General features: G+C 50.1%; 1 protein-coding gene across 2 annotated transcripts in view; it reads right to left on the bottom strand.

The window, feature by feature from the left end:
• The window catches only part of NUP93 (nucleoporin 93), an 85,441-nt gene that overhangs the window by 10,619 nt on the left and 49,156 nt on the right, over positions 1-25,666 (bottom strand). For both annotated transcript variants that reach the window (XM_024551421.3, XM_024551422.4), the window contains 7 exons: positions 22,530-22,592; positions 17,070-17,198; positions 8,434-8,508; positions 6,345-6,434; positions 4,737-4,876; positions 2,124-2,256; positions 417-574 (listed from right to left, as the gene is read on the bottom strand). In XM_024551421.3, the coding sequence (XP_024407189.1) occupies positions 417-574; positions 2,124-2,256; positions 4,737-4,876; positions 6,345-6,434; positions 8,434-8,508; positions 17,070-17,198; positions 22,530-22,592 (788 nt within the window). The remainder of the gene's footprint in view (positions 1-416; positions 575-2,123; positions 2,257-4,736; positions 4,877-6,344; positions 6,435-8,433; positions 8,509-17,069; positions 17,199-22,529; positions 22,593-25,666) is intronic.

Genomic DNA, 25,666 nt, shown 5'->3' with positions numbered 1-25,666 from the left:
TGACTGGGCGCCCGCTATCATTTCTTCTGTGTAACGTGAGCGTATTCCAACCCACTTTTAACCCTAGCCCTTGAGCTACGGAGGGCAGGATGACGTGTCGGGCTGACCAGCAAGCACGGCGTGCTAACAAGGAAAGCGGGGCACGACACAGCGTCGTCTGATCGGCACCCTCCTGTGCCTGGGGTTCACGGAACGAGTCAGGCCGCACTCCATCACAGCCTCTCCTGTGGCGGGACAGCAACTTCCCCCAACATGGGAGGGTCAGAATGGGGCTCTTCTTCTAAGGGTTTCAACTGCTATTCTCGGGAGACTTCTACTCACTTCCTGAACTTCATTTTTCCCCAAGTGAAACTGACTTTGAGCCCTGTACAGGGAAGAGCGCAATGCTTATGGAGGCACCATCTCGGTCACTGTACCTCCTGTCCTTGCTGTTCATGTATTCCTGGAACCAGGTTTTAAACTCTCCCAGCTGATGCTGGGCCAGGTTAACCACCTGGGAAGCGGCAAGCAGGTCTCCGCAGCGCATGCAGTAATAAATCAATGCCCACACGGGATGGCCTTCCACCTCTCCATCCTAGAAGAGGAAGGACGCTCAAGTAAACACACCAACAAAAGCCCCCCAGTGGGTTTCTGACACACTGACCCTCAGCTAAGCCCTCTCCTGTACTCAGTATTCACTACGACCCAGAAAGGCAGGGGCCATTAATAGCCTCCTCCTGCCTGTTTTACAAATGAGAAAACAGGCACAGGAGCAGCAAGTGTTTAAGATAACCCGGCAACTGGCAGTCTGGCTCTGAAGTTTTTCCTCACTGCACCCCACCCGATTCAGAGCCAATCAGTGGTTTCTCCACGGAACCCCAGTAGCCTGCAGTAATCATGTGACATGTTCTTCTGTGACAACTTAAGACACACACTCCCGCAACCCCCCCAAAGGTGAGGGCCAAAGGCCTTCGCTGACCATAAGAGACCATCATTATCAATCTCGAGTTTATAAAATGTTAATTACCGCTGACCAGCCGAACGGATACTGGCGTTTTCATCCAAACACATAGTGAGTATCTGTGTGTCAGACACTGTGCTAGGTGCTGGGGGTCTGAGAAGGCCGCTCTGTTCCCGCTGGCCCAGGGCTGGAGCTTCTCTGCCCCGAGTCTGGCTTTGCCACCAATCTCCGTAGCAGGACTGTGGTTACTATTCTCTCTCTGCTTTTGCACAGCTCCACAGAAGTGGACCGCAGCCCTCCTTTCTGTTTCCTCCACCCACCCCAGGCAGGACTCTTCCCCAAAACCAGATTTGATTGTGTCACTTCCTCACTTAAACCCCCTGGCTGGTGTGGCTCAGTGGACTGGGCACCAGCCTGCAAACCAAAAGGTTCGATTCCTGGCCAGGGCACAAGCCTGGGTTGCGACCAGGTCCCCAGTCGGGGGCGTGCAAGAGGCAACCGATTGATGTTTCTCTCCCTCTCTTTCTCCTTCCCTTCCTCTCTCTGAAAACAAATAAATAAAATCTTTAAACACGAAAACCTCTTTGAGTTGCTGACATCCAAAGTGCTTAGCCTGGCACTCAAGGCCTTGACCAGCTGGCTGCAAGCCTGCCAAGCCCTCCCACGTAGCCAATGCTCTGGTCAGCCCCTGCTCTTGCAGCACAAGTGTGAAGCTTGCCTCCTGTAGGAAGCCAGCTTTCTACGTGCCCACCACCCTTGGCAGCGCGCGGCACACAGTAGGATAAGTGACTGTAAGGAAATTCCCCGCAGTGGGCGGTGACCTGAGAAGGAAGGCCGCATCCTAAGAACTCCACTCTTCTCGCTGTCCGCGCCAATCATCTCAGGAGTCATCCCTGCCTCTGCCTCTCACACCCACCTCCAAATTCTCCAACAAGTCCTATTGGCTCTACGTTCGAGGCAGGTTCAGGACCCAGGGAAAGGCCCCCAATCCCTACTGTGCCGAGTGCCCCAACTCCGCTCCCACACTGAGCCCTCAGCAGGACTGCTGCCCACCAGCCCCCAAGCCTCCCAGCTTCTCTCCTCTGCCCTCTGGTCTCGACCTGCACTGCAGTCTCCACACACAACCTCACTTGAACTGGAAACGCTGGTGGTATAGAGGACCACACGGAGAAACTGCCAATACCTGAAGTCCAGGCAAGGGCGCTGGAAGTTTGATGTTCAGGAAACTTCGAACCAACTGGTAAGTCCCAGGCACCCCACCCAGCTGGGCCTGATTCAGGTTTCCAAAGACAGTCACGAGGGTATAATTCTTGTAGCTGGAAAAATGTAAAAGAAAGAAATGAAGGAAGGAAACACATATGACACATCTCTGCCCATACCCACGGCACTGGACGGCGGACTCCGCAGGGCGGGCGCTGGACTTCAACCTGGCACACAAGCAAACGGCACTGTCACTCAGCATTGGGCAGTGGGTCGCTGCAAAGATCTCTCATCCCTGCAGGCACCCGAAAGAACCCCTGGAGGATTGTAACCGTGGGCTCCATATGCATCAGGGCTAATGTGCGGAATAGTAAGTGCTCCAGCTCACAGCCTAATGTTCTAGTGGGCTCTTTTCTCTTTGGAAACATTTTAACCTACAAAAATGTGAAAGAATAGTCCAAAGAATGAATGCTCTATCCCCTTTACCTAGACTCACGTATTGTTATCGTTCCTGTGCACGTTTTCTCTCGTTCTAAATATACAGATATATATATGCATACGTCCACATGTCCACACACATACACACGTTTTCTTAGGAATTGAAACAGGTTGTTAGAAACATAGAAAGTAGGGACTATTTCACCTGTAAACACCTCACCACGTATCTCCCCCAAACTAAGACCTCTCCTACCCGACCTCAATGCCATTACGACACCAAGAAACTCAACATTAGCCACTGGTAGCAGCGGAAATATAGCCCACACTCAGGTCTCTATTCTCATCGCAGTGTAAATGACATACGGCGTGATACTACCTTCGGGCACAGCATGACGGTTCTGTATTCGAGCACACAGTGAAATGACCACACGAGCCCAGCTAACACCACCACCACACGCAGTCACAGCGTTTCTCTCTTGTGATGAGAACTCTGAGGACCCGCTCGCTCGGCAACACTCACAGGTGCAGGCAGTGTCTCTAACTGCGGGCCCCGTGCTGCTCGCTCCGTCCCAGGACGGACTGACTTTGGAACTGGAAGTTTGTACCTTTGGTCTCCTCTTTGCCTGTTTAGTCCAGCCCTACCCCCACTGTCAGTGGATCAGCATCAGCAAAAATACTTTAAAAGTGAGCATAATTATTCTAAAATACTACTTTTAACAAAAAGTAACAAGGAATCCTTAAAAAGGATGCCAGCAGGAAGCGATGTCACTGGATGAAAGAGAAAATAAGGTTACAATAAGTGCGGACAGGAAATTCCCAAAGAGCTCCGAGTGCTGCTACAGGAATTAATGGGGCGAGATAATTCTAAAACATAAACAAAAAGAGTAATTTTTGAAAATGGGACGGCTTACCAGATATAAAGCCTGGTACCCTGGGGAAGTCGAGCACCGATGTTAGGAACTGGGTTTGAGAAAAAAGCCGTCATGAACAGCCATACCTATGACCCATTAAAAAAATCCTACGTGGTAAGAAATTCAGACTCATATTTTGCTGAACTGTAGCAAATAAATACTATTACACCATTAGATTCTTTATGACTCAAGATTGATACACTCTAAACTGATGTTACAAAAGTTTAGCCAAAGCTGGATGAAATATTTTATAAACTCTTTTGTGCCTGTGTCACAGGGAATTCCGAATTTTATTTAACAAGAGTGCAGGTTGGTGAGTTTATTTGTCTGATGGTGGCCCTCTCACGCAGCTACTGTATAATTAATTCAGTATTTGCTATAAAAATCTAATCTCTGCTGTACCGAGTCGGAATCACCTCAGTTACACACAGGAAGTTTTAAAAGTTCCGAATGAAGTGTTATTTTGTTGATAATGGACGGCCACACTGCAAGGCCGCAGGCAGCTGTGCAGGCCCAGGGGCCAAGAGCTGAACTCAGCGAGTGCATTCAACGTGACTTTCCTCCCTGAGCCGGCAGCGGGGCTCAGCACCCCGTCTCTGAGATAAAGAGGGTCTGTCGCACTCTTATGACAACCCCCACTGGCCGACTCAGCGCTAGAAGGAGTGTCCACAGGGAGAGATGAATGGCACCGGCCCTACCAATGAAGGGGACAACAGTTAGGGCACAAGGGCACAGCCACAAGCCCCGCAGCAACCAGGTCCGATCAGTGAGGGGGTGGCAGAGAAACCCAGGCACAAATCATGGGCACTGGCAGCTGGGAAGGAGCCGGACTCACAGGGGTCACTGGGACAGAGCCGGAAGGAAAAAGGATGGAGGGGCTTTCCTGAGGTTCAGCGGCGGCAAGGTTGCAGGGTGTGGGAATTAAAATGCTGAGAGAAAACAGAAGAGCCTAACGTGGCGGAACCACATCAGAGAACAGGATCTTGATTCAAGGCCTACTCATCATGACATCGCTGTACAGAGGCACGGAGCGCAGAGAAAGTGAAAGAGAGGAGCCGGACAGCGCCCCACTTCCCGTGATTTCACATCGCTGCAGAACCAGCCCCGGCAGAGAAGTGCTTCTGAGAACAGGATGGCATCTCTCCGACTTGCTCAGCCTCGTTTACACTGGTCCAGCACCAGGGCACTGAGCTCGAGGACCACCTGACACATGAGAAAGGAGGGACTCCATGCTGCTGCCGCCTCACCTCTGCTCCAGGTACCCCAGGGCCTGCCTGACCAGCTCCATGCGCACTTCCACGCTGCTGCGGCTCTTCAGGGCGTCCGTCGCCGGTGCCAACAGCACATCTGTCATTTGCTTCACCATGGTCCACATGTCCGAGATGTTCTGCACAGAAACGAGATGGCACGGGCAGTGCTGCAGGGCTGCAGAGCCCGCCCAGCTCTGACCTCATGGGCAGGCAGGTGTGGAGGGGGAGTTAATGTGGCCTAAGACCCTCCGGCTACGCCCGGCCCAGAGGATGCCCCTCTGCCCTGCGCCTGCCAGGCTTCGCCTTCCAACGAGCACCCCATCCTGAATCGGTTTTCACATCAGTGGCTGTTCCAGGTCTACGTAATTAAGACCAAGCAGAAGTAATAAGAACACAGTCTCAGTGGGCTAGTCCTTCAGAGAGAGCGAAGGCATTTATAGTTGTCCGATGCTCCAGGAGTCTGAACTCCAGGAGCTGCGTTCCAGTCCTTACAAGGTCATTTCAGTTTGTTAAAGGCTTTAAATAAGAGTTTAACCTAAATAATATGTTTTTCCCTCCCGGAGACTCTGCAGGGGCCACTTTGGGAGTGTCACAGCCTCCCACTTCCCTCCCCACTCTGTGCCTTCTAAAGACGCCCCTGGTGACAGCCTCCCGACGCAGGACCAGGCGTTCCCCCCTTTGTCACCACCATGCAGCTGGGACTCCTTCTCCCCAGGGTCCTCCTGGCAGTAAATCCCTCCTTAAAAATGTGTCCCCTGAACCTCTGCAGTAGTCTAAAGTTAAGAATCGCACTGACTAGAGAAAAGCAGGTTTACATTTTTTCCGAAGGAAAAGAGAAAGTCCTGTTTTCAACGCCCCCTTTCAAAACTTGAAACTGTGGGAAGTGCGCCCGACTGTTTCTGGCCAGTGAGATGGTCGGAGAATTCCTGCTTTCTCATCAGACCTGTCTGTGTCGCCTTGTCTTTCACTATTAACAGAATGATAAAGGTGGATGCACTTCTGGAGGGAAAACCTGCGTATGAGTGCCCGCTCCCATTATATCCTGCCGCCCTCTCGCCTTCCTCCTGGAAGGCCATCCATCCACTTTTTATTTCTTCTCCCTGGGGGAGAAAATTGTCCGGGTATAAGAACTGAGAGATGGGAATAAAGACTGGGGCTCAGAGAGGAACGGAACACATGAAGAATGCTCCTAAGACCCCACCAGAATCAAGTTCAAGGGGCTCACGGGCGTGAAGACCACATCACCTTCACCACTCAGCTCTCCTTAAAGGGCTGGTGAGCCTGCCTGAGGAGGGAAACCGGTGAGGGAGGGGCTGAAGCCAGACAGGACTTCAAAGCAGAACCAGCTCGAGAACTCTCGTGGCCGATCGCTGCTCCTGGCTAAGCCTTCTGAAGATGCATTGCCAATGCACCTGTAGCACCATCAACAAAAACCCACCCCAAAAGCAGGTACCGGAAAACTCTGAGGAACAGTGAACATTTTATTCCACGGAACAGTGTCTCTTCAGCCCGTTCCTGCCAGGTCAGCGCGCTGCTCATCCCAGCTCAGCACCGGACCCCGCTCCTGCCCGGACCCCGCTCCTGCTCCGCGGCCCTGGGCCCTACCTTATCATCCAGCTCCGCGGCCGAAGCGCAGAGGTCCACAAGGTTAGGCTGCAGGTGCCCGCTCACAATCTTCTCGTTATAGATATAAATCTGAAAGAGGGAAACGCAAAGTCAATGGCACATTTCTAGTCTCAGCTCTTCTCAAAACCTCTTGAAGCGGCACTGAAGCCAGCTTCTGCCCAGTGGTCAGCCAAGCTTCGGCCAGCCTTTCCTTCTTCCCGCCCGTGTTGCCGGGCGGGCAAGGCCTCCAGCTAGCTTCCCAGTTCCATGGCTGTGATTGTGAAGCAGCACTGACAAACCAACGTTCACGGCTACCCCAGCCTTCCTGACCCCTGAGGAACGGAAGCAGGGGCCCTGCGGGGTGGGGAGTACCACGGGCCCTTCTGTGCCTCTCTGCCCAGCACGCCCTTAGTCCTTGCCCTTGGTCCCACAGAGCAAGCACCCAAAGGGGGGACGAGCAACAGAAGGACTCCCACAACTGTTTGCTAAGAACCTGAGGCAGGGAAAGAACAGCATGGGCCCGGGCCCAGGGCCAGGCGGCGGTGCCCCGCAGGCCGGGACGGCCGCTGCTGCACATTTGGAGTGTCCCCTTCTCCCTGGTAGATGTTCTCAAGAGAAAGGAACTGTGTGAGGTTTAAGGTACGGAAAAGCCACTATTGCTTTGAATTTCATTTTAAAAGAACTAAAATAACAATGGCAAAAACTGGTAAGTTCTAGTCTTCACACCTGAAGTCCCTGCTCTACCAGGGACTGAACGGGGTGACGCTGGATGAAGCAGGCGCCCGAGCCTCCCTTCCCTCCGCGTCAAGCGGGGTGCTGTCACGGAGCCTCCAGAGGCGTTGCACACGTGAAGTGAAAGTGGGCTTTGACCTGTAAGGCGGCGCCTAGCTACTCAGCGAGCACTCACTAGGGCCCTTCCCTTTCTTCGTAAGGTACTGCGTTCGACACGGGATGCAAAGACTCACTTCCACTGGAGGGGACAGCCACGTAAACAGCTACGTGACACTGTGGGGCCCTTCGTGTTAAATGTTAGCTTTATGAAGGCTTAGTCCTCATAGATACAGAAGACACGTGGCTTATCTCCTCGGACGCTTATTTATTAGGCTTGAACTCTGGTGCTGGCCACGGCAATGGAAGGAGTCATCCACACAGCGGACGTGAAATTTAAAGGGTGTGGATGCAGTGGGGGAGAGACCTTGTACTGGAGCGTAAGAAAAGCAATGAGGGCGCGGTAGTAACGCCTTGAGGGATTGGAAGGAGGGGGACTTGTGTGCGGGAAGCGGATGCTATGGATACAGGTGCCTGGTTAGAAGTGGCAATGGTACTCTGAGACTTAAAAAAAAAAATATCTAGAAAGTTCTTAACAAGGGGTGTAAGAGGGATGGAAGCCCGCCACCCTCAATTCCAGAAACAAGGTCATTTTGCCTTCCTGATACTTGGTGCGGAGAAGCAGCAAACTGGAATAAGCCACACAGGGGGCCGGCCCGCTTTACTCAGAAAGTCTGTTCCAGGTGGCACTGTCCTCGGGGCCTGTTCAGTCCAATGTCCCTGTGCTCACCACAAAGCACCTCGATCCACACCCGCATGCCTGCCGGGCCATGGTACCCAGCCAGAACCAGGGTCCCCAAAACAGTGAGAGCTCACGCAGGACAGCAACGGGAGGTGGTTGTGAGCACACAGTGCTTACCGAGCAGAACAGCACTCAGAAAATTTCTGACAAGTGGTGAAGACTGATTTCTGATAATACCATCAGCCTACCGGGTAATCCAGTTAATAGAGAACACCATTTGCTAAGCAGTGGGGTTACTGAAGGCTTCACTGTACATGGGTCATTGCCAAATGCCAAATGAGGCCCCTCGGTCAGTGTAGAGGCAGGTTTCAATTTCCCTAAATCAAATCGGAGTCAGTCTATTAGGCAATTTGATGGAATTCTCCAGGGACCTAGATGGTAGAATATTAACCAGTCCTCTGAATGAAAAGCCAACCGGCTTCCAGGGTTTGACTTTCATGAGGTCTCTGTTTTCTTTGACTCCCCAGAAGGCTCACATCGGATTCTTCTGGACTCGCTCCTCCTCGACAGTGTGCTCACCTGCCGGGCGTAGGCCATCTCGATGCTATCCAGAGAGCTGCGGCCGGGGGGCCCCCCATCACTGATGAAACTTGGCTGTAGGTAAACACACATTCAGAACTGGTTAAGAACAACTTCAGCTGCATAAGCAAAAAATCATATGAACACGTGTCTTTTTTTTTTAATAAAATTTTATTTTATTTCGTTTTAGAGAGAGGGGAAGGGAGGGAGGAAGAGAGGGAGAGAAACATTGATCTTTGCCTCTTGCACGCCCCCTACTGGGGACCTGGCCTACATTCTAGGCATGTACCCCAACTGGGAGTCAAACGGGTGACCTTTCAGTGCGCAGGTGATGCCCAAGCCACTGAGCCACGCCAGTCAGCGCATGTGCTTGTCTTTAACAAAGCTGTCAGGAGTCTGCTTCCTAGTCAGACTTCCAGGTGACGATTTTACGGGTCTCAACAGAAAGCGACTTTCTTTCCACGAACATGAGAAGGGGCAGGCCTGGGACCCAATCAACTGCGAAGTCACACGGCTGAGGGAATGGAGCTGCGGGGCACAGCACTGGGTTCAGACACTCCCAGTCTAGAGCCCACACTGAGACAAAAGCTGATGGCTCGTTTCCTGCCCCTGAAGCCAGGGAGCCAGTCTGGGTCGGGCAGTCGTTCAGTAGTGTGGTGAACACCTGCCAAGTGCCTGCCTGCCATGGGGGCAGCTGTGTGACGTCTCTCCCCAAAGGGGTGACACAAGCCAGGCCGCAGAGCCTGTCCTCAAAGCCCTTACCGTCTGCTGGGGACTGGCAGACACAAACACGTGGAAAAACACAGCAGTCTTTTTGTTTCTAAAAGAAAGGCTGAAGTTAATCTTTAGCTAAGCTTATTCCCTACGTAAACATACATGGATCAAAATTAGGTGTGATCTTAGGTGTATAGGTACAGTCTTACATTTCTAGTACATTAACTTGTACTGTACTGTAGCAGAAACCAAATTTTTTATGCCTCCATCATTAAAAAAAAATCAAAAAATGAAAAACAAACAAAAAATCAGTGCTCTATTCTCTAAAATCTAAAACAAAGCAGTTTAAAGCAGGCTTCCTAGGAAACCAGTAGAAGACTGCAGTGAAACCTCCTGGCCCCAGCCAAGCTGGTGAAAGAAAGACTAGCGTGAGCTTGCACTGGGGGTAGGGCAGAAGGAGAGAGGGGCTGGGGACCGAAAGGTGGGCTGTTAGCCCTCAGTCTCTGCAGAATGAACTGGGCTGTCAGGACGCCTGAGCTCCAGGAGGGCCAGTTTCTCCCTGGCTTTGGCGTCTGGCACATTCTCTTGGAGCCTCTGGGCCCCATCAGGTGAGTGAAGGGTGGTCCCAGACAATCTCGAGAGGTCCTCCTCAGTTCTGACTTTCTGCAGCCACTGGTATTAAAAGCTGTGAACACTTTACTGACCTTGGCAGCTGCTGCCAGCTGGCTGGCTGACCCAAAGACTGTTCCAAATCCCCACCTCTCATCTCTAGCCCCTGCTACCTTTCAGTCTGGCATATGGAGTTAAATGTATACCCAAAGGGCATTCCTACCTGAGACAGAGAATTCCTGAAAACCACCAGGTTAAAATAACGGTAACTACACTTACTGAGCAACTACTACATGCCAAGCCCTGCCTAATGTCCACGTGTCAATTCTACAACACTGAGGTAGGTACTTACACCATGTCGTTTTACAGATGAAGACACCATGGCGCACAGAGAGCAACATGCCCAAGGTCGCTCCAACAGGAACCAGTGGGGCCACGGTCTGAACCCAGAGGCGGCCCCACATGGACTGCCAGGCAGCGTGGGGCAACCTCCCAAGCACGGCCATCAACGAACAAGAGACAGAAGTGGTTAGAAACCCTGGCTCCACCACTCACTAGCGATGTGACCTTGTTTGAGTAGAGTGCTTCTTTTGGGCCTCAGTTTCTTCAGCTGTAAAATGGGGCAGTGCTGAGATGCATTTCACAGGCTTGTGATGAAGGTTAAATAGGGAGAAGAACAGTAGTTATAACTCTTGCAAGACCTAAATAGAAAGAGCTTAGCATAGTGCCCAACCCTTGCCCGATAAATGCTGTTATCACTTCTTAAAAAAAAAAAAATAAACCACTACAATGAGTATAGAAAGGAATCCTACACTGAAAACAGACAGATACCAACACCACAGAAACATAACCTAACACATTCGACTTTGTGCTGGCTGAACTCTCGTGGGCTTTTCCTACAACAAACACTCTCTCCTTGTGTGAACAGGAGCCCCGCCGGCTCACTCTCCCCACTGGGCTAATTCGGAGTGTTTCCAGTAACACCATGGCGAGGGCTGCTCTGTATCAGCCACCTTTCCGGGACAGACCTCACCACTGGAAGCCGATGATCCCAAAGACTTTTTAAAGAACAGAGCACTAAGCCTGTTAGTACCAGTAACCTAACTGGGGGGGAATGGAGAGGGTCACAGAAGGGGAGCAGCACTAAAACGACTCGGCAAGGACACAGCTGTTTCAGCTAAATATACATAAACAGCCTCGAGGAATATTTTCCAGTACTAAAGACCCAATTTTAAAAATTGTCCATTTAAAAAGTACTTGGTTTTCAGGCTTCCGATTTCCATTTAAATTAATTTTGCTTAATGCTCTTGTTTTCAAAAGCGCCTTTCCTTCACTTGCCCTTGGCCTCGCCTCTGCACGGCCCACATAAAGCAATTGCCCGTTGACAGGAAGCGTGCGTGCACATTCTTGTACAGAGGGGCCAGCGAGCCTTCGCTGGGATGTTGGAGCCAGGAGCAGCTGGAGGGCCGGGCTGCAGGTGCACGGTGCGGCCAGGACATTGCACCTCCGCAGACCCATGGGTTCTTCTGCGTGGAGACCAGGCTGAACCACAGCGGGGGTGACAGGAGCAGGGACCCTGAGACCAGAAAGGCAGGCAAGATGGGGGGAAGGGCCGGAGGAGTGCAGGGGCTCACCAGGAGTCTAGGGATCTGGGGAGAAACAGCGACTCTGGGAGCAGAGCCACAGAAAGTTCTTCTCAGAGCAGAGGGGGCTCCCAAAACTTGTTCTCAAGAGAGCATTCCAGAACGGGAGGGACGTGGCAGGAGAGTGGCAGGGGAAACTGCAAACTTTTACTAAGCAACTGCTTTTATACGAAGTGTACCCAGGGACGAATAAGCCTTTTTCCAAGGAGGGCACCTTCTGGTCAGGGAGCAAAGCGTGGGAACTAGGCCCCCGCACAACAGGAGAAAGAGGAGAGAATGCGGCACTGCAGAAGAAAGGCAGTCTTTAACTGCCCAGTGGAATGGTTTGGCTTTATGGGAGCACAATGGAACCAAAGTGATTAATTTATAATGCTGGCTATAAAACCTGTACACAGAACCAGCACTACCAGAGGGAAAAACCAAGCAAAACAAACAAAAAAACCCCCCACCAACTGGGAGCCAGAAGACCCAGGTTAACGGTGTGACCTTGGGTAATGATGATGTCTAACTTCTCTGTAGCCTTGTACTTCACCCATAAAATGAGAAGAAAACTCGGGCCATTTATATGATGAAACCTGTTACGGCCACTAAGAAATGACAGGCACTTCCATGTACTAACCTAAAAAAGACGCAGAAATAAGTGTTTTAAGAAATGGAAACGCAGTGCCACACTGTGGAATCTAACACAGAGCGGATGGCGCACATCTGCCTGGAATCGGCTGCGGCTCAGCTGACGAGGACAGACGGACAGACGCGGGTGAGCGGGCCGTGAATACCGAGGGGACCCCACGGGCAGGCGCACCCCTCTGTCCCGGTTCTTTGCCAGGAGCCTCTTTCTTGCTTCAGAGCAAAAACTTGGAAAGTTATTAGTGATCTTCCAATTTCTACCTTCCTTTAAAAATTATACCTCTGTCTTCAATGATATCCTAAGGAAATTAATTTCCCAAACTGAATTCATGCCACGGATGCATCCCTCGCTTCCCTTATGAAAACTCGCCAGGAACAGGCATTAGCAATGTGTTGCTGCTCGGGGGGAAACGCTCCAGGACGCACTGCATCCTAGTTCATTTCTGCTTTCAAAACATATCCTTAAGCCTCTCTTTATATCAAATTATCCTCCTTTGGACATTTTCCTTCAAATGTAAGGTCAGCTCAAAATGAGTGGAAGTCTCCTTCCTAATGACTCTGAATTCCAACAACCTCATTCCTGATGATCGACACTTAAGAAGGGGCAGGTCCTTTGGAAAATGGTTAAAATGAACGTAACAGCGTGGAGCTCCACAAACTGCTAGGATGGGCTGAGTGTGAGCTCCATGCTTGCCGGCACCGGGCGAGGCGCTTTATGTTCGTCCTACGCTCCTTCCGACAGGCCTTCAAGAGAGGCCTTGACAATGAGCAATTCTGCAGGGAGCCTCGGCCTGCTGGTTTTCAAAGCCTGTCCCTGGCCTTTACACCATGTGGTTTCCTATACAGAGGGCAGACAAAGTGCCTGCCCAGATGGAGATAATATCCCTTCCCATCACTTTGAAGAACGTTACATGGACAAAGCCAGTAAAAGCACATGGTCCCACGCATCCACCAAGAAGGTTGAATATGAAAAGACAAGACATACCAAGCGAGGCAACAATTTGGGGCCAATGGAATTCTCACACCCTGCCGGTGGGAGGGCCCATCAATACAAGCCCTCGGGCAAAGTACTTGGCAGGAGCTACTCAGGCTGAACACATGCATGCCCTCTGAGCCCGCCGGTCCCCTGTACCCGGCAGAGAAGCAAACACGTTCACTGAAAGAGATGTATGAGAATGGTCACAACGGCGCTATTTATAAAAGGCCCAAACTGGGAACCATCCAAACGCCCATCAACACCGGAATGCGTACACAGACTGCAGTGACACACTTCAGCCAAGGGAATGAACGGCCCGCAACTACACGTAACGAGGTGCAGACTGCTAAGCAGAACCAGGAGCACGTACTGTGTGGCTCCGTTCACGCAAAGCGAACAAGCAGGCAAGACTAGCCTACGATGTCAGAAGTCCTGACGGCGGTTCCCTGGTTGGAGGTGCTGAGGGCAGTGACCGGACAGGTGTACAAGGAGGACTCACTGGGTGCTGCCACTGTTCTGCTTCTCCACCTGGCGTGTTCCATTTGTGATCACGGACTGGGTTGTGCAGGCACGATGGGGCTTTTCTGTACACATTACACTTCAGGGGAAAGGTTCCAAACGACAGCAACAAACACCACAACCCACAGGGGTCCGTGAAGCGGCAAGTCCCGGGACAACCCAAAGAGAAAACCACCGCACCACGCACCAGCTTCTGCAGCGGAGCTGCCGCTCTGCTAGGGGGCACAACAGAGAACAGCAAAAGTGCGGGTAACTCCCTTCCAAGGGGACGGGAGGTCAAGGCAGAAGAGTCTGCTAAATAGATTAGTCTATTTTTAAGAGAACAGTCAAGAAAGAACATCTCATTAGCAGCTTATAATTACTTGCAAATCCCAATACAGACCACAACCTATTAACACCGTTTCAAAAAATGAAGTTTATAAAACCACGAGCTGCTCTATTACCTGCCCAGACTCACAAGAAACTGAGAAACATCAGGCTGACCAAGGGTTTATGCGTCAGGTCTTCTTTCCCAGAGGCTCTGACCCGAGTCTCCCACGTCTGAGTCAGAGACTGTGGAGCGGGCCTTCCGGAGCAACCTCCTACGGCAACTTCAGCACCTCCTTGTCTGGGGGCTAACTCGACAGAAAAACTGGTGTTTTAAGTCAGAAGTAAACCCGCAGGTGCGGGATGGGCAGCGTTATCCTGTAGGCACGACGAACGGCCGAGCCACCCACCCTGCACCAGACTTCAGCAGTGCCCCGGTCTAGAGCCCCCCAGCCCTGGGTCCCACCAGCATGCTGCATGTCTCTCCGAGTCTCCATGGTCCTTTCTCTCGTGGGAAAGAATGCTAGCTAGCCATAAAACGACTTCTGGAAAAGAGACTTAGCAGGAGCCACTGGTAAAAGTATTTGAAACATCTAACACTGTAATTTTTATAACATCGTAATTGTTAATCTGCACCTCTAAATTATCTGAAACTGCTTTTAAAAAAATAGTAAAGGATGGCCATTATGGGTCAGTTGCTTTACACGATCACTGACCTTCCCAATAATCTCATTTCCCCAGCGAGGACCCTGCAGGTATGCAGGGTTAAACAGCCTGGACGCGGTCTCGGAACCAGTCGGTGGTGGGGCCAGGACCTGAGCCCGGGGCTGGGCTCTCCCCGACACCAGAGCAGGAAATGTGTGGCCAGCCATGGCTTCCCAGGACAGGGCAGACATCACCAATCAAGCAAGACACTCTTCCTGCTGATCCCAAGGTGCAGATCAAAATCCCCCTCAGGAAAGGTCTCCAGAATATATTAAGTGCAAAAAGCGAGATACCGAACAGAGCATACAGTGAGCTAATTTTTGTGTAAGATGGAGGGGGGATAAAAATGTATAGTCCCATATACTTGAATCTGCATTAAGACACCCTGGAGTCCAGGCTGGTGTGGCTTAGTGGACTGAGCGCTGGTCTGTGAACCAAAGGATATCTGGTTCAATTCCCAGTCAGGGCACATGCCTGGGTTGTGGGCCAGGTCCCCAGTAGGGGGCGTGTGAGAGACAACCATACACTGATGTTTCCTTCCTTCTCTCTCTCCTTCCCTTCCCCTCTGTCTAAAAATAAATAAAATCTTAAAAAAAAAAAAAAAAAGGCACACTGCAAATGTGCACAAGAAAGTAGTAACAGTGACTGCCCCTGGGGGAGGCGGAGGGGGCGGGAAGAGGCTTTCAGGGACAGGGTACTTTAATTCTCGAATTGCAGAAATTTGCTGCCATTTTTTAAAATTAGATTTTCGAGAGGAGAAAACCCTCGACCTAGCACTACCACCAATCACTATATTCTAATGACAGAAACAAACAATAAGCGATACAAAGACATAAAACATATACAACGGTATGTGGGAGGAAGTGCTAAGAAGAAAAATACAGCAAGAAAAGGGATAGAGGAGGTGCCGAATGGGGAGAGGCTGGTTTGGACTTCAGAGAGCAAGCCCTCAGCAGGCTGCACGGAGATGGTATTGGGGGAATACTTGAGGGAACAGCCATTTGAGGGAGACGCCATGTGGTTATTTGGGGGACAGCAACCTAAGCAGAGGCAACAGGGCACACGGAGGACCCAAGGCAGAAGCAAGCCTGCCCGGTTTGTTCAAGGGACCTGTAAGGAGCTCAGGGGGCAGCAGCAGCAAGAGCAATGGGGACAGCGATACGAAGGAGCTCGGACAGGCAACAAGACCAGTCCAGGAGGGATGTACAGGTCACGGAGAGGACTCTGGCTCTCACTCCAAGTGAGCCGGGAGGGTCCCGAGCAGAGCAGAGACTCCATCTAGCCTGTGTTTTAATAGTGTTACTCTGACCGTTGTGTTAAGAGATTGTACAGGGCAAAGGCAGGGAGCCCAGGGGGTCGACAACCTCTAAGATGGTCCCCATAATCCCCACCTCCTGGGAGTGGAGCCCTTGTGTAGGCCTCTGTCCTTGAGCACAGGCTGGATTAGTGACCTGCTGTGAACAGAGGGGACAGGACACACCTTCCAGACTGAGTTGTGCAAAGACTATGGGTTTGTGTTGCGGGTACTCTAGCGCTCCCGCGGATCCCTCACTCTTGCGCTAGGGGAAGCGAGTTAGGGTGTGAGCAGCACAACTGACCAAGAGACCCAAGTGGCAGGAAACTGACGTCCCTAAGTCAAGAGCCAGAGAGGATGTGAGGCAAGCCAAGAACCACGTGAGCGAGCTTGGGAGTGGATCTGTGCTGAACTGGGCCTGGAGACAAGTGGGGCCTTGGCCAGCACCTTGATGACAGCCTCCAGAGACCCTGAGCCAGAGCTACCCAGCTGAGCCAAGTGCTGTGTTCAGCCACTGTGGTTCGGAGTGATGAGTTCCGTGGCGACAGATGACTGAAACAACCAGCTAGGCTGGTTCAATAACCGGAGCAAGAGCTGATGGTGTTGGACTGGAGTGCTAACAGTGGGGGTGCCTAGACGCAGCTGGGTCCTGGGTATGTTTTGAGAGGAGGGTTAAACTGCATTTACCAGTGCCTGTGAGATGAGGCAGGAGAAGGAGAGGACAAAAACGAATCTGAGCAAGTGAAAAACTGCAACTACCATTTAAAAGATGATAAACTCTGAAGAGAAGGCTGGTGCCAGGAAGGACGGGGGACAGCTGCTCTCTTGACTCGGTCCTGGGCGTATGCAGCCTGGGACTGTCTGAGACGCAGGGCAGAGCCACGAAGGCCGCTGGGTCAATGAGGCTGGAGCCGGGGGCCGCGGCGAGCACCGGAGTCTTTAGCAGACAGATGGTGTTTGAAGCCACAAGCGCAGGCAAGACCAACAGGGCAGTGATTGAGGGGAAACAGCAGGTCGAAGGCTGAGCTCCGGGACACTCAAACATCTAGAAGACAACTCAGCAGAGGAGGCTGAGCAGCCGCCGCCAGACATGTCGGAGGCAATCCAGGCAGATGTGGGCCCAGAGAAGACGGCGTTTCAAGGGGAGACAGTGATCAGCTGTGCCAGGGTGGCTGGCAGTCAAGCAGCGTTCTTTGACCTCCCATTTTATTAACAGTTGGTTTATCTTTTGGACTTTACCTACCTCGTTTTCTTGAGTAAAGTCAAGGGCATCTTCTCCTGACGCCAGCAGCGTGTGCAGAATGCGCTGTTTCACTTGCTCCCACTCGACCAGCATGGACTCTCGGTGGTACTCCTCGGCCATGCCGAAGGTCTGCCGGGGGCGAGCAGGGAGAGGTGGTCCGAGCGGAAAAACAAAGCACACAGTGTCCTGTAAGCCCCCTGATCTCCCACCCTTCCGTAAGTACAGAAAAAGCAATTACCTGGAAAAATTACCCTCAAAGAGTTCACTGACGACAGTTTGCAACGTACCCTATTTCATTAAATCTCACACAGCAGAAAGGTTTAAACACTGCGGTAAAACAGACGTAACAAAGTTTGCCATCCCAACCATTTTCAAGTGTACGGTTCAGGGGGCATGCAGCACACTCACGGCGCTGTGCAGCCGCCGCCACCGCCGTCCCAGGGCTCCTTCCACCTTGCAAAGATGGAGCTCTGTCCCCACTGTACCGCAAGCTCCAGTCCTTCCTCCTCTCAGCCCCCCGCAACCATGTGCCACTCCTTCTCTAGGACCCTGACTGCTCGGCTCCCTTCCAGCAGTGGGGTCACGTGGTCTCTGTCCTTCTGTGGCTGGCTCGTTTCACTTAGCCCGATGTCTTCGAGGCTCACCCATGTTGTAGCGTGTGCACAGCGTCCCTCCACGTCTGCTTTCAGCATACTGCGCTTGCCGGTTTACCCACCCCCGAGCACCCGAGCGGCTCCTGCAATCCGGCCTCTGTGAGCAGTGGCACACCCAGAATGGAACTGCTGGGTCACGTGATACTTCTGTGTTTAACTTCTTGAGGGATTGCTTCCATTGAGGCCGTACGGTGCTACGATCTCATCAACAGTGCAGAGGTTCCAATTTCTCTACGTCCTCGCCAGGACTTACTACTTTGTTGTTGTCTTTTGCTAGCAGCCATCCTAATGGGTATTTGGTGATATCTCAAGGCTTTGGTTTGCATTTCCCTGATGATTAGTGATGTTGACCAGCTTTTCATGTTCTTATTAAGACAAATACAGGGTGGGGCAAAAGGAGGTTTACAGCTGTTCATGGGGAAAATAATACAATAATCAATAAATGATAATACGAGAATAAACTGTTTCACGTTGTTTTACTTACAACTGAAAACCTCCTTCGCCCCACCCTATTTCTCAAACCTCTGACATTAGGCTACATAATACAATCGATAGCATATTGGTTTATTTTCTTTACAGTGCATGTAATGGTGAATTATAAAATCAATGGTATCTTAAGATTTAATAAGCATCTGCGATAAGAAAACACAAAAACAAAAGATTCTCCCAGTGTCTTTATTTCTTTTAAGAAACAGTGGTATTTTCATAGGAGGGGGCAGACCGGTAAAAAAAAAAAAAACAGCCTTGCTCCTCGTCCACTCAAAGTCACTTCTGAAATGGCTAGCGAGCCTCTCACCCCCGTCTACTGCAGACACTGCAGGTGTTACCAAAACGAAGGCACTCCCTTGGAGGGAAAAAAATGAGAGAAAGGGCAAGAAAGAGAGAAGTAAGGAAGGAGGGAGTGAGGAAGGAAAGGCAAACTAAAACCTCTCAGGAGGAAATTAAACCAACTCACAGAGATATACTGAATCGTGACCATTCTTGGCCCATTATTCTTTAATTGGCAGAGCAGGTTTCCATCAGCTTAATCCCACTTTTCAAAAAGCCATTTCATTTACAATCTGATTACAATGAGATTGGCATCTAATTAGGCAGCACCAAGGGAATGCCTATTAGTAATGCCTGCTTCATTTTTGGCAATGTGGATAATTTATGCCGATAATAACCATATACATGAGCTTTGGAAACTGTTAGAAAAATCACATATACTCTTCCTACAAATGGGATGTTTGACTAAGGACTAGTATTTCTTAAAATGTGAAAAGGAGAGACAGCAGGCACACAAAAGATTGGGGAGAGGGGTGCCGTGCCACATCTTACAAGTCTGATTTTGGCCCATCTACCAGTGGACCCCTTTTCTAACGTGTACCCTGAAGACGAGGGGAGAAGGGACAATCAGGAACTCTAAAAACATTGTTCCGCCCGGTGTTCTTCCAGGTGCCAGGCAGATGGGACCGTTCCCGTCAGTGAGCCTGGACTGAAAAGGTGCCTAGAGAAAAGTCATTTTCTCTCGCTATGTATTTTGAATAGAGAGAAGTATGTGAGAACTGAAAAGTGGGGGCAGGGGAGGGGAAAGCTTCCCTAGAAGGTATCCAGAAATAGTGCACAACTAATCCACAATTTCTCCTAAAACTCATTTAGTGGTCGAACCCACCTCAGCCTGAGCCTCTCCCGGCAAGGGAAAACGGAGGGCCGTGTGGCGCGAGGACCAGGGTGCGCAGAAAGGAGGAGGTGGGGCAGGGCTTCTGAGCTTGCCACAGCAAGCAGGGCACTGACCAAACTGTGGCACCGATCCAGGGCACTACAGTGTCACAGGAATTCTTCGTAAGGACAGAATGGCACAGCAGTGAGGGCAACTGAAGAAAACAGACAGCATACCGCCCAGAGACACTGCTGCTGAGTGCGGTGGGGGCAGACTTCCAGCATCATGCAGGGATCAGAGCGACAGCAAGTGGGGATTAACCATCCCGTTGATCAGGCTGCCCACCTGTGTGCCAAGAACTCCTGCTTCTTGAGCACAGGAAGTATTCTGAGAACTGGCAGCTTTCTGGGCTCAAATCCTCGGCTAGATCTGAGAAGTGTGCCAGCTACGCATTTAGAAACAGCTCCATAACCTGAATGAACAGCACTGTGGTTCCATTCATCATTAGTGTGATAAAGAGCTTCAAATAAAAATAAATGGCCCAACGTCAAAATTCTCTTCCCTTGACCATGCCACACCCAGAATACCTTAATTACATCACAGGTAATGGAGCATCCAATTTGTGGTCTGGTCAGGAATGACCAGCCACCCATCTGCCCTATTCCAGCCTGTTGCCTTTAGACCCACATCTGGACCACCGGGTGGGTTGGGTGCAAAGGAGAATGTCAACTGTCAACAAGAGGAGCTCATGAGGGAACCAGCAGAGCCACTCAATGAAAACATAGGAGGAGAGGACAGTGGGGGGCCTGAGGCAAGGTGGGAGGCAGGGAATAGTAGGAACAGGAAGGAAAGAAACCCAAGAGGAAGGGATAACTTGGAAGGGTGTGTGGAGGTCTAAAATGAAAGGAAGACAAGACAAACCACAGAAAATGACGCAGCAGCAGAGAAACTATTACAAGTTAAATTGGAACCTGTTAAGCTATGTGTAGAAATATAGCTCTTTGAACACAGTTAAGAAAGGAAGGCAGGGTGAGAACCGGGCAACTGAGCTGAGACCAGGTGGGGGCACTCACACCCCTTTTTCATAAAGGGAAGAGGGCAATGTGCCCTGACTTCATACCCGCTTATTACTGAGCTGTTGCTGGCTTTTAGAAGCTCTACATATGTTCTGATAATGTTGTTCTGTTTTTGCTGGGATGCACCAAATGGGAAAAGATAGGACACATTTGTGGTTTTGCAGCTTGTTTTCTTGGCATTTCAGCAGGACATTGGCAAGTTATTCAAACGTGAAATTACCACCAAAATGCCAGGAAGCCGCTCCCCTTTGTTTGGGAATGACTCCTGCTCAGTGGCACCTCCCAGGGTCCCGTCAGGTGAAAGGTCTCCCCCCAGGCTGGCACCCAACACCGGAACATCGCCCTCACGAACACATTTGCACGCATTTTGCACTGTGGTGTGTCACTTAAATGTTTTGGCTGGCTGCACATCTAGTCTCAGTACGGCACAGTGCTCGGAGACTGCCAACTCCAGAAACACATCCCGCAGGGGAGGGGGATTAATAAGGCTCGGTGGCATTCGACGGCCCTGATTTAAGTTCATCGGTCCTTTACAGCAGGGGAGTCAGAGTGGGCGGCTCACTCCAAGTGTGAACAACAACAACAAAAATCTTTACAAAAAAATATTTTCAAATCGGAATCAAGTGAATTTCTCTATTTCTAGAAATAAGTACTTATGCCAAAAAACACAATTAAATTTTAGGAAATTGTACTCTAATAATGAAACATGTCAGTCCTTTGGAACATTTTCTTCTAGGTTAGAGCTGGGAAGCCACCTGCTGCCCTGTCTCCCATCAGCCCGGCTGAGACAGTTCTACCTGCGTGGGACAGTGTAATACAGCACACGGGGAAGCAGCACTTTTCACCCTATTGTTCTCTACATAAATGACACAGAAATGCATTTCGCTCCCTATAAGGATTATATAAGTAAACAGCAACCCCGAGCTCTCCCTGCTCCCCTCTCGCCTCTGCAGACACGCCCACTGCTGGAGACTAGCGCGAACCCTCCAGCCCCCTTCCCGGGAAAAACTGCCTTTTCAGAATCAATTCTACATGATCGCTAACCTTCCTCCTGCCTCCCAAAAAGACTCCGGTGGAAAACCTCTGACTCCATAACGGCAAGTTTTGGAGAGGTTCTGATCTTTTAATCCATGTCAGAAACAAGTGGCGATAATTCACGTTAGTAAAGTAAGTTGTCCTTCAGTTTCTTGCAGGAATGCTTGCTGCAAAATGTGCTGCACTTGTAACGGCTGTTCTGGCTGACTCCTTTACCACCCTTTACAAGGGCCAGCCTGGCTTGTTTTTGCCTTTTCAAGAGCTTGGAGAAATTATTAAGGTAAAAGTCAGCATAAAGAACGAGATCTTGCCATATGCAACAACATGGATGGATCGAGAGGGTACTGCGCTAAGTAAAATAAGTCAGAAGAAATAGAGATGCCATGTGATTTCACTTATACGTGGAATCTAAGAAAACAAAACAAATAAACAAATGAAACAAAACAGAAACAGACTCACAGATACAGACAACAGGGTACAAACCTCCAGTTATAAAAAAATGAAAAGCTATCGGGATGTAAGCAATGTGCAGCATAGGAAAGACGGTCAATGCCACTGCCATACCGTTGTACCGTGGACACAAGGTTCCTAGATCTATTGTGGTGACCACACTGTGAGGGACAGAAACGTTGTACACCGGACACTAATATATGATATGTCAGCGATGGCACAGAAAGTCAACTTGGGTGGTAAAGGGAAAGGAATGGAGAAAAATTACCATAATCATAACTGTCTCCTTGAATTGCTGGTTCAACAGAAAACAAAATACCACTTTTTACTATGAAACCAAAGCATTGTGTGGCCCTTGCAGTTTAAGATTAATTTATAATTAACTGACCCATCCAGTGTTTCAGGTGCATTTATCACTAAATAAATACACATGGAGTTATAGGTACGACATTTTCCTCAGAAACAGCCCCTGCAGAGCTCCCTGGCCAGGTCAGAGGGCTGGGCCTTGCAGGCAGGCTCCAGCTCCCAGAGCCGGCACTCCTGGGACACAACCACGTGTCCTTGCCACGGCTGTACACCGTCCACGTGCAGGCGCGTGTCTTACCCTCTTCCGGGACTCTTCGATGGCAGACAGCAAGGCATTGTCCTTCTCGTTCTTCAGGAAGCCCTGCGAAAGCGGGGGGAAATGACACAACCGGGGTTCAAATTAACCCTGAAAACATCAAAAGTACACTCTAGGAAAAACATAACCAGGACATCTCCTACCCTGCCCACCTTCCCCCTCCCAAAACACTCAACTCAGAAATAACAAAGCTGGTGGCTGTTACAGACATTTCCTAGTTTCCTCGATTCTGGGAGCACACGATGACGGTCACAGGTAAAGTCCCCAAGAAGCAGTAGTGGAAAGTCCCATGTCCTCTAAACACGAAATGTGAAATCAGGACTGCCCTTCAATTCCTAAATGGCCCGTATTCTACAGATGCAGCTTTGGCTCTGCAGCTGGTCACAGTGCGCTAACTGTTCCTTATCTACAGACACGCGGACTCTCTAAACCTTGGTTTACTCAAATGCAAAATGAACACTAAGTGAGAGAATGTAATGAAGTGCCTGGCCCAACATCCAACACATGTGGCTCTATTATGAGAATCGATGAGACTTAGATCTGTTCGTGACATTAAAGAAAGAGAGGCCCAGGGTGACCTCCTTGTTGCTACTCAGCATCCTCGTTGCTCACACTGAGGCCCTGGGGAGGAGAAAGGGTCACTGTCCTGACAGCATCCTGACAGCCAGCCACAGCTGCAGACAGAGTGGGAGAGTGGGCCTCGGGGTCGGCCCCCATGCCAACTCCCGGCCTTCACACAGCGGTGCAGCTTCTTTCCCACGGCCGGGGCGTGGGAGCTGAGTAGTAAGAGTAAGGAAGATGACCTGCCAACGAACAGGTAAAGATCGAAGTCTCAGTCCAAACATGAAAGAATTCAAGTTGCCCTCTATGTGAGATCCACCTACACTCTGTAACACAAGGCCTGGTCTAATATTCTTCCTTTTGGGTGGGGAGGGAGGGGCTATGCCAAGTGCCCTGCCCCGTTGCTGGGCTTCCTTTGCTCTTCCCAATCAATGATCAGCTCATCCCATTTTTCCTGACTGCACCCAGATCTACATATAACCCACATATACATACACACAATTAAAAGACAAAGGCAAAGCAATAATTAGACACATTTGTTTAAAAGCAACACACTTTTGTAAGAAACATAATTCTAAAAATTTTCTAAGGAATGAAATTTCCAGTAGCGGTTAAAGAAAAAGAAAAAAAAGGTACCGCTTTCGGGAAGACTATTTTCTTCTTCAAAGTATTTGTTGCCATTATACACAATTGGGCTTTCTCTATACTACAAACTAAGCCCACAGAATGTATAGATTTTGAATTTTTATTGTTCTTCCTTTTTCCCTTCTAAAATGAAATGACAGAACAGACCACAAGTCGCATTTTTGAAACAACATACTGGTGACCTCTCTTTTGAAAAGAATCTTAGGAACAGTAATTCACACAGTCAGAACACTGCTGGACCCGGGTGCCATCTAGTGGCACTTCGTTTCTTTTCAAGGACACACAAGAAAAAATGACAAATCAAAGAATTTAAAAGTTGGGCAAAAAAAATACCTGCCTCAGCCCAAGTTTCCCCACAGATCTCTTCCTCGACTTCCCCGTTCCACGTGTCTCCTTTCCTTCCCACTCTCCCGTGAGACTCTGCTCGTCATACCCCAGGAGGTACTTTCAGAGCTCACCAGAAAATGGGTTTTCTGGAGAGGTGAGCTGGGCAGGCCGGGAGGTGCCCTCTCTCACTGGGCAGGGCTCTCTGCCACCCTGGTCACAGAGGAGGCCCAGCAGCTCACCTTCCACTCAAGACGCTGGTGGTGCAGCTGTGAGCCTCAGAGCTCCTCGTCACAAATATCCCCTCTTCTTGTGAACAGGCGCTTTTAAGTGCTCACGGGGTCCCAGCCCACCCCTCCACTGCTGACCTACTCGGTAAAGGACATTCCATAAACTCCTGCAGGCCTGCTAGGTGAGAGAACCGCTCCTGACGTCCCCATGGCGCGCTGCTCCGCCCTGCCCGAGTCCTGGAAGCACACCCTCTTCGGACTGGCTCCTTGAGTGGGTTCTGGTTTCGAGCCTTCTCTAATATGTAATGGCCCCCATGCAGGAAGCATTCAGGGCCAGACACCGATCTAAGCAATTCAAAGACATCACTGCTGCCCTTCTAACCATATGAAACGGTACACATGGGCACCCCCACTCTCCCCCATCTACCTCCACCACACTTTACAGGTAAGAAACAGATTTCAGCATTTAAATGACTTGACCAAGGGTTCCCACCAGGAAGAGGCAGAGGCAGACTTCACACATGGTTCTTTCCAGAGACACACCATCTCTGAGATGCTTAGGGCACAGTAAACTTCTAGATCAAGAAAATAAAGGAAAACTTTTCTTCTCTTAAAAGGATGAAGTCCAGGAAGGGAGCGAAATATCCTTAAATTTGTTTCCTTCTTAAGTTGTTAGTTCCCCTTTACAGGTGATGAAGTTGAAGGCTCAGAGAATACTAACCCTTAAATCAGGATGAGTAAGAGCTCACACTCACGGATGTGGCGACTGCACACACATCGAGCTCCAGTCCTCACTTTAACCCATTCTGGACTGTCTCTCCACACTACTCCAAGTGTGTTCTCACTACAGGTTCGTGCCCGACTGACTGAGGTGATCGCTGTGTCGGTTCCATAAATGTCTAATTGCCGTGTTGTACACCTGACGCTACTACTGGATGTCAGCTGTAATTGCAAATGTTTACATTTTAATTAAAAAAAATAAGTTAAACATTTCAGAAGCTGTACCAGATGGTTTTTAAGGCTTCTACCAACTCTCAGATGTTGGGGTTGCATATTAAGAACATGGTTTGTAAGTTGCAAAGCTCAGACTTAGAACCCAAGTTTTCTAACCCGTTTTCAAAGTGGAATAAACAATTATGTTATACTTGCGTATTTATGCCTTCCTTCCCCTACCTCACATGGCAGGGGAAGGATGAGACAATAAATGTCAAGTTTTTGGCATTCCTTTAGAATGGTTTTTCAGAATGTGGATCAGAACCCACAACTGGGTCATGAAATCGACCAGCAATTGTTTTAATGAAATAAAGTCCAACAGAGGTATTTGGTTTGGGCACATACTGTTCTGTGGAACTTATCTTT

The sequence above is a fragment of the Desmodus rotundus genome, chromosome 12, assembly GCF_022682495.2.
Source record: "Desmodus rotundus isolate HL8 chromosome 12, HLdesRot8A.1, whole genome shotgun sequence".
Lineage (NCBI taxonomy): Eukaryota > Metazoa > Chordata > Mammalia > Chiroptera > Phyllostomidae > Desmodus > Desmodus rotundus.
This window is presented reverse-complemented; position numbering and strand designations above follow the sequence as displayed.